Source organism: Barbus barbus, assembly GCF_936440315.1.
Source record: "Barbus barbus genome assembly, chromosome: 16".
NCBI lineage: Eukaryota > Metazoa > Chordata > Actinopteri > Cypriniformes > Cyprinidae > Barbus > Barbus barbus.
Window position 1 is genome coordinate 19,832,977 of NC_136744.1, and position 12,808 is coordinate 19,845,784.

Genomic DNA, 12,808 nt, shown 5'->3' on the forward strand with positions numbered 1-12,808 from the left:
CTTGCATTTTTACAACACTATAAGTGTGTCCCATCAGGTAATGAAAAATTCGACACACACTTGTGGTCTTCATCCTCACTTGAACACTTGGGCCAAACACAGGAAATACGTCATATAAATTGTCAAGTGGTCAAGTGCAAAGACCATGAGTGTGGGTATTTGGACAAAGCCACTGCTCCACCTTTATTTTTTTATTCTATCTATCTATCTATCTATCTATCTATCTATCTATCTATCTATCTATCTATCTATCTATCTATCTATCTATCTACCTATCTATATCTATCTACCTACCTACCTACCTGTCTGTCTGTCTGTCTGTCTATCTATCTGTCTGTCTGTCTGTCTGTCTATCTATCTATGTATCCCTAGCCAATAATTCTCCACTCGAAGATTACAAATCTATAGGCTACAGTAGTCTTATATTATTTAATATTTACCGGTATATTCCATATATTATTTATATATTCCGCTGGTTTTGTATTCAGATGGACTTGAATAGGCTACAACAGTATCAGACAGACCGACAGACAGACCGACCGACAGACAGACCCACCGACAGACAGACAGACAGACCGACCGACCGACAGACAGACAGACAGACAGACAGACAGACCGACCGACCGACCGACCGACCGACAGACAGACAGACAGATAGATAGATAGATAGTAACGTGGAGCTCTTAGACATTTGTTAAATCAAAAAATGTTTGTTAGACATTTTATTCATAGGGTATTATAGAAATAATTGCATTAGCCAGCTTGAACCATATAGTTTGACATCTGTTCATCTGTTCTCATTTCTATTTTCCACCTAACATATTGAAATCAATTTATGTGTGTTTAAATGGGGCTTTTTGTTCAGTCATGTTAGATTTAAAAAATGTCCATTTTCCAACGCTTGAGAGGTGAAGGATGATGGAGGCATAGTGGTAAAAGTACAGAGGGATGATGAATGAACGATGTCTAGGGAAGGATGCGATGGTGATGACAGAATGATGTATAGATGGAGGGATGATGTTGATGGAGAGATGATGATGTCATTCTTTTAAGTGCGCAGCCCTGCTGAATCCACATCCGGGTCCTGCGCTGCTGCTGGTGTGCAGAGATTCGGTCCCGAACGCAGCGGACCAAAATAGCGGTCAAACCCGACACTTTACACGTTCAGGACGCAGAATAAATGGGAATTATGCATCCCTGGTTTAAACAGATAAGGGTGATCCGCTCTTTCACAGACTGAATGCAGAGCAAAACAATCCGCCAGCCTGTCTCTCTCTCACCACCGCCTCGCTCAGTTTATATCTCTCTCTTTCTTTTCGTCCTTCTCTTTTATCTGGTTTTTACCTTCTCCACAACTGAACTCTCCAGGACTTATTTTTAGTAGGTAAGTTTCTGTGCTTTTGTAATATGCCTATGCGAATGGCAGAGCTAGCCTGTTAGCATGTATGCTAAGGGAGTAGGCGGGTGTTGTTTGAACTCGGCGGGCTGACCTGTCGCATGTAGCCGTCTTATGGTGAGCAGAGGGCCGCAGGTCTGACAACCCAAGCCCGAGGCTTCACTTGGCCTCTCGTTAGCATTTAGCTTGCTAGATTGTCTGACCTCAAACCGTAGCCGTGAGTATATGCCAGGCTCTTAGATCATTCTCTTTCTCGATTACATTCACTAGCTTATTTGACTTCGTCTAAATGTTTCAGTCAAACCGAAGGGACCCAAACGTCAGTATTAGCATAAGCTAGCTTGCTAATAGGCTCGCGACACCATGACGTAATGCGGAATAGAGGCGCGTGAACATGCGGCAGGTCTGCACGCGCAGACTTTCATTTCACTGTTGTTCAGCACTAACAAGGGCAAAGAGCATTGATTGCTGAAATCTCACTGTACAGTGTGAATGTACTCTAGCAGTAAACCCAATATGCAGCTAGATCAGATTTACAGAGAGTTTACCTGTCAAATATATACAGGGGTCAAGGCTGGAGTTTTATCAATTGCACTGGTTTTGTGCTCAGAGTGCGCAGTGACAAATGTGAGTGGTGAACAATGGTCTGAATGCATCTGTACTTGTCTATTTTTAGTATACGAGTGTGTGTAGCATTGCGTTATCTGACAGCCATACATGGCTGGGAACCCGCTGTATGTGTGTCTGCCTGCCTTTTGTGATGGGGTGTGTGTGCGTGTGTTTATATTTGTTTCTTGTGCCTGTTGTCATGCCATCGTTTATTTCCAAAATGATCATTGGCATGACAAGACTTTTGTAGTTACAGTCATCATGAATTATAAAAAGTGGACTAGTTCTGTGTCTATTTAGACTTGATTCGGGTTAGCGGGAAACTTCCTATTAAAGGTTTTTAAAGTTCAAGTAAACTTTTTCAAGTCGAAATTAAATTCAAATCAATCATTAATGCATATTATTAAATACTGATCATATTGTAAACAATTCATCCATGCATATGTTTAGTTGTTAATCTTTTAACTTCATAATTCTTAATCAAAATCTTCTGGCAAACTTGTTTCTGGTGACATATGCCAGACTTCTCCAATCATTTAGTCAATTTAAACCCCGCCCCCCTCTTATAATTGACTGCATGCTGGCATTCAGATCTGCCTCCATAAATCGACAACCAGTGAATATAATCAAGTTCATCCACATATTACTTGTTTTTCAAATCCATTTCATTCAAATGTACCGCAATTTATTAAAGGGGGCATAACACACACAGTTTCACACAATCTCATGTTAATCTTGAGTACCTATAGAGTAGTACTGCATCCTTCATAACTCCAAAAAGTCTTTAGTTTTTACATATTTATAAAAGAAAGATACAGCTTTACGATTCTCTCCGAAAAAAGCCGAACTCCTGGAGGCGCGCCATGGGCGGAGCTAAAGAGTGACTGATGAGCACTTGAGCGCCGATCGCGAACAAAACACATTTGATGCCGTTTCACTTACCGTCTGCAGTTCTGAATCATGACCAGGATCTTTCATAGCTGAGGCCGCGCCATCTTTCAGTATCAAATGATGTGCAAATCCAGCGTCGAACAGGGCCTTGTTTATAAAACCTTAGTCAACAAACACACTTGAGAAACTCCATTGCTGCCCCGAAAATCAAACTGCATCCACTGTTCACGTAACACTGGGTTCTTTTGGGAAGCTGAACACGGTTATCTTTCCCTTCTTTAGAGACATTGTTCCCGAGCGAGTCCCGTGCAGTGCAACTGAATGAAGCGTGTGGATGAGTGTACTCTTGCTCTGGTCGATGCGTGCACGGGCGTGTTCTTCCGGGAGAAATGCCCATATAAGGAGTTCCACCCTCGTTTACGTCAGCAAGAGCCGTGATTGAAAAAAAAAAAAAAAAGAAACTTGTACGAACCCGGAAGGAATCTTTTTGGCACAGAAATACTCTGGCATACTAAGAAATCTTTTGTTTCAAATCTTTTTTTGAAACTTTGGCCAAGCTTAGCATGAGAATCCAACTGTTTAACAGTAAATAACTCTGAATGCACAGAACAGCATTGAACTGTGGGTCGGAATGTAAGTTTACTTTAAAGTTGAAGTATAGAATTTCTGTGTTGCTAGTGTCACCAAACAGAATTGTCTTTCATTGTTGAGACAGACATATCATCCTGCCCTAAGCATATACCACTGCATGTGTCTTGGTAAATCTAATTTGTAAAAAAATAGCAACTGCATTTTAAAATGTGTTTTGAAAAAAGCCTTAGGTTTGCTGTGCTTGTTTGTATAGATGCACAATTTGGCCACAATTTAAAAAACTTATTGTTGATGTTGTTGTTTTCTGATAAATACAGAATTATTAGTAGTAATAGTAATTATATAAAGAAGTGATAAATAAGAGTTGTTAGATAATTGAAATTATTTGGCAATTGTGAAATTTTGCTTTGATTGACTGCTGAAATGTGGTACCGTGACTACCCTGTAAAGAATGAATTGTTCAGTGACTCGTGCGGCCATATATCTGGCCCATTTGGGATGCGAATAGCAACAACCTTGGCGCTGTTAGTGGTTTTTATGTTGCTCATCATTCTCAAACTTTTCTGTTATAGATTCCTAAGCAACAGAGATGGGTGCATTTCTGGACAAGCCAAAGATGGAGAAACACAACGCCCATGGTGAAGGCAACGACCTGCACTACGGCCTGAGCAGCATGCAGGGCTGGCGAGTAGAGATGGAGGATGCGCATACTGCTGTCATCGGTCTGCCCAACGGCTTGGACCCCTGGTCATTCTTTGCTGTCTATGATGGGCATGCAGGATCGCAGGTGGCACGTTACTGCTGCGAGCACCTTCTGGAGCATATCACCAGCAACCCTGACTTCCAGGGTGGAGGCGGAGGTCCAGTCGTGGAGCCCAGCGTAGATAGCGTGAAATCTGGAATCCGTACTGGTTTCCTGCAGATCGATGATCACATGAGGCAGATCTCGGAGAAGAAGCACGGCGGCACCGACCGCAGCGGCTCGACGGCCGTCGGTGTGATGGTCTCACCCCGCCACATCTACTTTATCAACTGTGGCGACTCGCGGGGTTTGCTGAGCCGCGGAGGAGCTGTGCACTTCTTCACACAGGACCACAAACCCAGCAACCCCTTGGAGAAGGAGAGGATCCAGAACGCTGGAGGATCTGTGATGATCCAGCGCGTCAATGGGTCCCTGGCGGTGTCCAGGGCTCTGGGGGACTTTGACTATAAGTGTGTGCATGGTAAGGGTCCCACGGAGCAGCTGGTGTCGCCGGAGCCAGAGGTATATGCTATCGAGCGGTCGGAGGCGGAGGATGAGTTTATTGTTCTTGCTTGTGACGGGATTTGGGATGTGATGGCCAATGAGGAGCTGTGCGATTTTGTTCGTTCACGACTGGAGGTGACTGACGATCTGGAGAGGGTCTGCAATGAAATTGTAGATACCTGTTTGTATAAGGTGAGTCTAAACAGACTTTTACCAGCCAGTCAGATGAATGCTTTTGTCTATTAAAAATACAGTGAAAGGAGATAAATCACTCAGTTTATTATTTGCAATCAGTTTCCAGTACATTTGAAAAGTTTGTGGTCAGTACATTTTTTATTTTTTTTAATCCTTATTCAGCATTATATCAAATTGATATAAATTGACAGTAAAGACTTTGTACAAAAAAATGGCAATGAACAGAAACTTTCTGTTCATCAATGCACCCTGAAAAAAAAACAAAAAAACATCAGTCTCTATTAAAATGTCAAGCTGTAATGTTTTCAACATTGATGAAAATTAGAAATGTTTCTTGAGCACCAAATCAGCTTATTACAATGATCATGTGACACTGAAGATTGGAGTAATTGCGGGTGAAATGTCAGCTTTAATATCAATAAATAAACACTTTAAAATAGAAAAAGTATTTTAAACTGTATTAGTATTTCAGAATATTACTATTTGTACTGTATTTTTTATCAAATAAATGCAGCCTTGGTGAGCATAAGAGACTTTCAAAAACAAAAAATCTTACCGACCTCAAACTTTCGTACCCCTGAAATTTATTGAACTTTTGTTGATTTATTTTATTGATTTAATTTTAAAAAACTGATCTCATTTTTATTTTTTATTTAAGGTAAGTATAATTAAGGAAGCTTTATGTAATGCAAACAAATGTTGTAATAAGTAATGGAAAATGATTAGATGTTTTTTTTTTTTTATATGTGACCCAGCTGGTATTGAACACAAGTGTTGTTTTTGTTTGTTTTTTACATTTCTATACTGAGAGAGTGTTCATAACACAATTCTGCAAATTCTAAATCTTATGTTGCATTTTTCCACAGTTTCATTGATATTAAATTTTGATTTGGTTTAAATTTTGATGAACCCCTCTCTTCTTCTTTGTTTGGACAGGGAAGTCGTGACAACATGAGTGTTGTGTTGGTGTGTTTCGTCAGTGCACCGAAGGTTTCCCCTGAAGCTGTCAAAAGGGAAGCAGAACTTGATAAATACCTAGAGAGCCGAGTAGAAGGTATGAGCTAACCTTTACAAGCCCTCTGCTATTAAATGGAATCAGTAATTCTCCTAGGCCAAACTTAATTGCTCTGAATTGTTGTTGATATAACAGAGATCCTGAAGAGGCAGGGGGATGAAGGTGTGCCCGACCTGGTACATGTGATGCGCACATTAGCATCTGAGAGCATCCCCAACCTACCACCTGGAGGAGAGCTGGCCAGCAAGTGAGTACCACACAATCTTGCTTTCTCTCTTTACTTCAAGTTCCAAAACCTAGTGATCTGTCCATCTAATATTTTGTGAACCATTGGTGGGTAATTCTCACAGAACCTTTTAATAACACAATAACATTTGGGGTCAGTTAAGACATGAAAGAGACTTGGGTCTGCACCAACAGCTCTCTAGTTGCTGTACTTGAAGAATCATATATGAAGTTCCTTTTTGCTTTTAATGAGGCAGCTTCCCTTTCTTCACTTTATACCACTTTATAAGATTATACCTGTCTCTGTTTTTGTCATAGGCGGAGTGTAATTGAAGCAGTATACAACAAACTTAACCCATACAGGAACGAGGATACAGTGAGTACATCAGCCTGACCCTGTGTGTGTATAAATGCTGGGATGTTTGCTTGCAAGATTTTTTTTGCTTTGTTCTTGAATTAAGCTGCATTGCATGATTTAGTTGTTTGTCACCTTAAGTTTTCTAGAGTTTTGTCATTTCATTTGTGCATGTCTCCATCCAACTCCATATTATCTGCTCTCATCGGACAGTGCTGGATAGGCTGAGATGTGCTTTGGAAAGAGATTTGGTTGAGTGCAAGGTGGAGCCCCTCTAATTTGAGCAAACCGATTTTATATTTAAAAGAAAAACTTAAAACACTTTAAATGTTGATTGATTAATTTGTAATGGATTGATTAGATGATTATCTTGAATCAGAACAGTTCTTGATCTGAAATGAACTTAATTATATAAGATGTGATGGTACTGTATAGGGTTATCATGGTACCAAATTTCAATAGTCAATAGCAGTAGAATCTGCTAATTCTCAAATAGTATCAATTTCAATACCACAAAAAATTAATGTTATCTAACGCACTTTATTTAAAAGAATAAACATAATAAAAATGTAATCAAGTGTATGCTTCAAGTTTTTATTCATTTTCAAAGTTTTTAAAAGTAATTACTTCAAAGTAAATGACAAACAATAGGAATAATTAAACTAGGCAAGCATTTTGACCAAGAAGTGCATTTGAATGTTTATAAACATAGCTGCATTTTACCCTGACTTGTGATTGCTCTTTATGATAGTGGCATTTTAAAGCATCGTTTACAGAAGAGATTTGGCACTTGGTACTACCAGTACCATAGACTGTTTTTTATTTATTTATTTATTTTAATATAGATATATATATATATATATATATATATATATATATATATATATATATCCCTAGTGGCACATAATGTATGTTGTTTTTGTTTATTTATTCCCCCTCCCCCCGAAATATGGACTTTCTAAAGATACTTTTGGCATCCCTAGTGGCATATGCATTGTGATTTATGATTTATTTATTTATTTTTAACAAACTGATTGTGTATATCCGTTTTTGTTTCATATAGACTTGACTGAAAATCAGGTACCTCGGGTGCTCTTTACTTCAGCACTCAGCGCTTGATTCTGATGCTTTTCATGACTACCAACCTTGACCTGCCACACCTCAGGCTGTTCTTCCAGTTCACATGTATTTTACAAACCAGTTCGAGCCTTCCCAAAATAACAATGGAACAATTCATTTTCAGTCTGTCATTTTCCTCTCTTTCATATTTATTTAATAATTTGTTGATATTCATGTCATATTTATGTTTATAAGAGGCAGTTCAGCCTGCTAAGTGTGAACTCTGATTGGTTGGTGTGCATATTGATGGGCTTAAGCTGTTTGGTGATATTTTTCTTTCTTTTGGGGTGGTGCTTTGCTTTTAGGTACAGTCTCATAGATCGCTGGGATTGGGTACACGCTTACAGGAACCTTTAGGTTTTTATTGAGGAAGACGTTTTTTTTTTTTTTTATACAGTTTACAATTCTACAAAATAATGAACAGGGTCCATGTGAACTGGTGTCAAATAGGCCCAGAGAGGCTGTTATGACTTTAATGCTTGTATTCCAAATACAGAAATTGTATTTGAATTTATAGAATTAATATAGGACACTGTGATATAGCCAAAACTGATATTTCAATTGCTTTTATTCCGTATTCAGTGTAGTGTGTTTTCCCCCATTCCAAGGAAGCATCCTCTTAAGTAATAGAAATAAACAGCAGTATTTACATACCTAACACTACCATCCAAAAGTAAATAAAGACAGACATTCTCATTGTTTAAAAAAATCCATTACAAAGAAATTCAGTTCTTTTGAACTTTCTTTTAGTCAAAGAATCCTGACAAAAGTATAGTTTCCGCAAAAATGTTAAATTCAACATGGATAGTAATAGGAAATATTTTTTGAGCACCAAATCAGTATATTTGAATGATTTCTGAAGGATCATGTGACACTGAAGACTGGAGTAATGGCTGCTGAAAATTCAGCTTCACCATCACAGGAATGAATTACAATGTAATATAGAAAACATTTATTTAAAATTTTTAATAAGTGGTAATGTTACTGTTTTACTGTATTTTCAAATGATCAAATAAATGATGAAATAAATACAGCCTTGTTGAGGAATATCTTTCAAAAAAAAAACTTTACACTTTTGAATGGTAGTTTATAGAATCAGTGAAATCTTTGCAAATCATAACTATGTAATTTATAGCCCTAAATGTATGTAATAATTGCCTACCTTTAGTAGTATTTATGTAATAATTGCCTACCGGCATCACAAAGATAATAGCTTAATTATTACATTTTTAAATAATCCTGCATTCTACATGTTTATCTGTAGCTTGTCTCAAGTCTGTTCATACTTACTGCAGTTTTGTTTCTGGAATTTGCTCTTCTAACCAAGTGATTAATGCACCACAAAATCTCCAAATAGCTTGTTGGCACACAAGCAACATCAAGTGCTTTAATTTCTGTCAGTTGCAATCAGCGTATCAGTTTGGCCATTTAAACCCAAGATTTGGATCCTTCCATCATTTCCATCAACATTTCCTAGAATCATTCCTGATTTATCTTCACCTGTGTTTCATACTGTCTCACACAAACATGCTTTTTCCTGAGTGGTTGGCAGTTGGAGCTTGGTGGGATCTCACAAGCTGCTCTCCTCTCTCCATTCAAGGACTCTGCATCCACGGATGACATGTGGTAGCCCCACCCCTTTTAACACTGCACAGAGTTTACAACCCTCCAGAACCCTGCACAACAACCTTTCCTACAGGACCCGGCACCAGAACCCTGCACAAGAACCCTCAACTACTACAGAACCTGCACAAGAACCCTACCACAGCCCAGCTCAGCTGCTCTGGACTGTTTGGAGGAAGAAGAGGCAGAAGAAGAGGAAGGGAATGAGGGCTCCCTCCCCTTGTTCACATAATGTTCCCTCTCAGTGCTAGGCAATGGTACCTTCTGGAAATTTTCTGCATACTCTTCTGTCCCGAATCACTCTTTTACCAAATCCTTTTATCCTTAACGTCACCCTCTTAAAAAAATCCAACGCTTTTTTTTCCCCCATTTAAATAATTTTTTTTTTGGTGTAATTAATTTGATTCACATTTCCTTGTGTGTTTGTATATTTCAGCTTTTATTTCTGTGAAGTGCAATTGTCTTGTACAAAGAAAAGCCTGTATCAAATGCAGCTTTAGTTTTAAGTTTATAAAAAGAAAAGGAAAAAATGCACACCTTTATAGCCCTGCCTGCTTTTGTTTCCTCTCCAACCGCTGAAGCCCAACACATCTGCCTCTCATATGCTTTCCTTTCACTTATTTGTTTTTCTTCCTCTTTTTTTTAAAAAACAAAATGTAACTTTTTGTATTGTTATTTTTTAAGTGAAACGGGTAAATGATATGGGCTCACAGCACAGTACAGTAAGCTTTTTTTGTATATCTCACAGCACAGATGACAGTAATCGTTATGTTCTCTCAGTACTACTGTTTTTCTTTTTCTGGTGGGGTGGGTCTTTTATTTTCTCCCCTTTTTTTTGTTGAGGAAACCGCTTTAACTTAAAACTAAGCTGAAATTATGTGCTTGTTTGTGAGAGAATGAGCGAGTCTTATGAGAAATCAATGGTTTGTGTTGTGTGTGTAAAAGGATGCATGTTTGTTGCACCGAACTATTTCCATAGTGCACATTTTTTGTGTGATTCTCTTACCTGATGCGCTAACCCTGATTCTCTCTCTTATCATCAACACTAGGACCCTTCTCTACAGTGTTTCTGCACTACTTGCAGCTCTTGATTTTTTTTGGGGGGGGCGGGGGGTTAAGTTGGACTTGGAGCATTTTAAAGGATCTCCTGCACTTGCTGGAAAAAAGTAATTGTTAAGAAGCACTCAGAACTGGGACAGGCCCCATTAAGTGTGTTTATGTGTGTGCTTGGTTGTCAGTGCATATGGTCTGAATGGATGTGTGAGATTGCATGTTTATTGTGCTTAAAATTATGTGGGTTTTAATGGGGATATTTAGGCTTTTGACACAAATATATAAGGCTTTAGCTATAGCTCTCGATCACCCATCTGCACTGCTGAGAGAGTGATGAGTGAATGCTTTCTGAGATTAACACTCAACTCAGATTTTTATTCTACTTAAACTATTCACTTAATCTCGTGTTGATTTATGTTATCTGTTTCTTTTTTTTTGGATGTGGTGATTTCTATCTCTCTCTCTCTCTCTCTCTCTCTCTTTTCAAAGAACAAATACAGTGTGATGCAGTGAGCTGGCCTGGTTTAGGCCAGAGCCTGCACGTGTTCCTCTGACCAATAGGGAGCGCAACAGAGTACTGTTTGCTGCTAAAGTGTGTGATTGAATCATTCGTTCATTCATTTGAATGCTCTTAGTTAATATTCTCCTGCACCTTTTCCCCCAATGCTGTATGTAACATAGTTCTGAATTAATTTAATTGTATTTTTCAGAGAGATTGTCACTTGTTCATTTGTCCTGATTGTCTGAAACATGACACACTAAAATCACCCCCTTCGTCCTTACTTTCCCAAACTAAATTTTATGTATGAAATAGATTATATGAACAGGAATTCCCTTGCATCTAATAAATATAAATTAGCTTTTTAGTCTAATCCCGTGTATTTGCATACTGAAAAAATGGTAGGTAAAAAGATCACTACTTTGAATTGTTTTCGTGAACCTCACAGGGTGATTTATTAAACTAATATTGTAACAAAATGACAATCTAACAGTGTATAGCTAATGTAAACGGAAAAATCTCCCTGTGTCCTCTATGCTTTCGGCTTGTGTTATAACACAGGCATAAAGATCGTTGTGTTTGTGTGTGGAATGGTGAGCTATGTGTTTTCCCCAGTGGAAGCTGGAGTGTTGTGTAATAGGAGATTTACGAAATGAATCTAAAATTAACAGGATGTTTTAGGATGGTCTTAGAGGCCAGGATACGTTCATGTGTCTTTAGGCTTTTTTTGGATCCGCAAAGCTACGTGGAATCACTTTAGGAATGTAGACACGAGGAACAACTACTCTTAATAGGATGCTGTTGGCTTGCTTAACCCTCAGTTTGGTCTTATACGGGCTTAAAAATCACTTGTATGAAAATTAACAAATTATGTGACTTGTTTTAAAAAAAGCATTTTGTTGTTTATGCAGTTTTGAGATTCTTTGGCTGCTATTATACAGATTCTCCTTCTATGTAAGACTTCCAGATGGTTTTTAGATGGAGCAAAAATCAAAAATACAGATTTTTTTTAATTGTGAGATGGTCATAAGCACAGGTCTATTAAGCAAGGAAAGGTTATGGCTTACAGTGAAACATACAAGCCCAGTTATAGATGATTTTTACTGAGTCTTGTCACTGAAGTGAACCGTTGCATTTGTTAATTGCGCATAGATCTTTTGCTAAGTATGCGTCACAAAACCTTTGATGGCCCGTATTTTAGGTTCGTGCTCTGAAATCCTATTTCCATGGTCTCTAGCTCTATAGTGTTAGTTTGGTAGCTCATTTCAGTTGAAATGATCCGGACCTGCCTTCTAATCTATAAACCAAGTGATTAATGCAGCCTTAATGCCTCCTGCAAAACCCCACCCCCAAACCCTTGGGCTTTACTCATATATTACAGAGCTCTGTATGCAAACACACCACAATTTTGTGCTAAAGGGAACTCAATTTTATAGCACGGTGTGTAGTTCAGTGGTTCGGCCTCACACATTCTCATAGACACTTGTATGGTATTTTGCTCTGGTGAAATCCCACCTCTTACCCCAACAGGATTATTTTTGCTGATTTCAGTCATCTGCTGTTCTCATAAGCTAAGCTATTTTTGTTAAACAATTGATATGTATATTTGTATTCATTTATAAATATGTATACAAAATGAAGTGAATAATCAAGGATAATCTCTCCTCCCTGTAACCCACTGTGACCCACTGGTCATCCTCTAACTGTTCCACTGTCCATTTTTGTTGTTTTAATCTTTTCAGACTGGAAATAAACCTATTTTATTTGAAAAAAAAAAAAAAGATTGTGTAATTGTTTTTTTTTTATGTTGCCTTTTCTACAAGAAGGGCTGTTGTTTGAATGTTGTTTTGATGATACATAATAAATATTATGAAATGACAGCTCACAATGAAAGAAGGATATGCTAAATACAAATTCTATAAACATTTGTTATATTTTGCCTATTTTAAAATCAGCGCTTGGAAATTATACACAGGAATTAATACTTCAAC

General features: G+C 38.1%; 1 protein-coding gene across 6 annotated transcripts; it reads left to right on the forward strand.

Annotated features, from left to right (window-relative positions):
- Window positions 1-1,059: 1,059 nt before the first annotated feature.
- LOC306882851 (protein phosphatase 1A-like) lies at window positions 1,060-12,584 on the forward strand (the record flags this gene model as incomplete). Of its 6 annotated transcripts, XM_079437814.1 has the most annotated exons (7): window positions 1,068-1,384; window positions 4,060-4,925; window positions 5,865-5,982; window positions 6,079-6,190; window positions 6,487-6,544; window positions 7,587-7,603; window positions 9,243-9,353. In XM_079437814.1, the coding sequence occupies exons 2-6, from the start codon at window positions 4,077-4,079 to the stop codon at window positions 7,590-7,592; spliced, it is 1,143 nt and encodes a 380-aa protein (XP_079293940.1). In that variant the 5' UTR covers window positions 1,068-1,384; window positions 4,060-4,076. The 6 variants fall into 6 exon arrangements, with proteins under 6 accessions (XP_079293939.1, XP_079293940.1, XP_079293935.1 ...); XM_079437813.1 differs by lacking the exon at window positions 9,243-9,353 and having other exon boundaries at window positions 1,060-1,380; window positions 7,587-8,697; XM_079437809.1 differs by lacking the exon at window positions 7,587-7,603 and having other exon boundaries at window positions 6,487-6,556; window positions 9,243-12,584.
- Window positions 12,585-12,808: the final 224 nt, after the last annotated feature.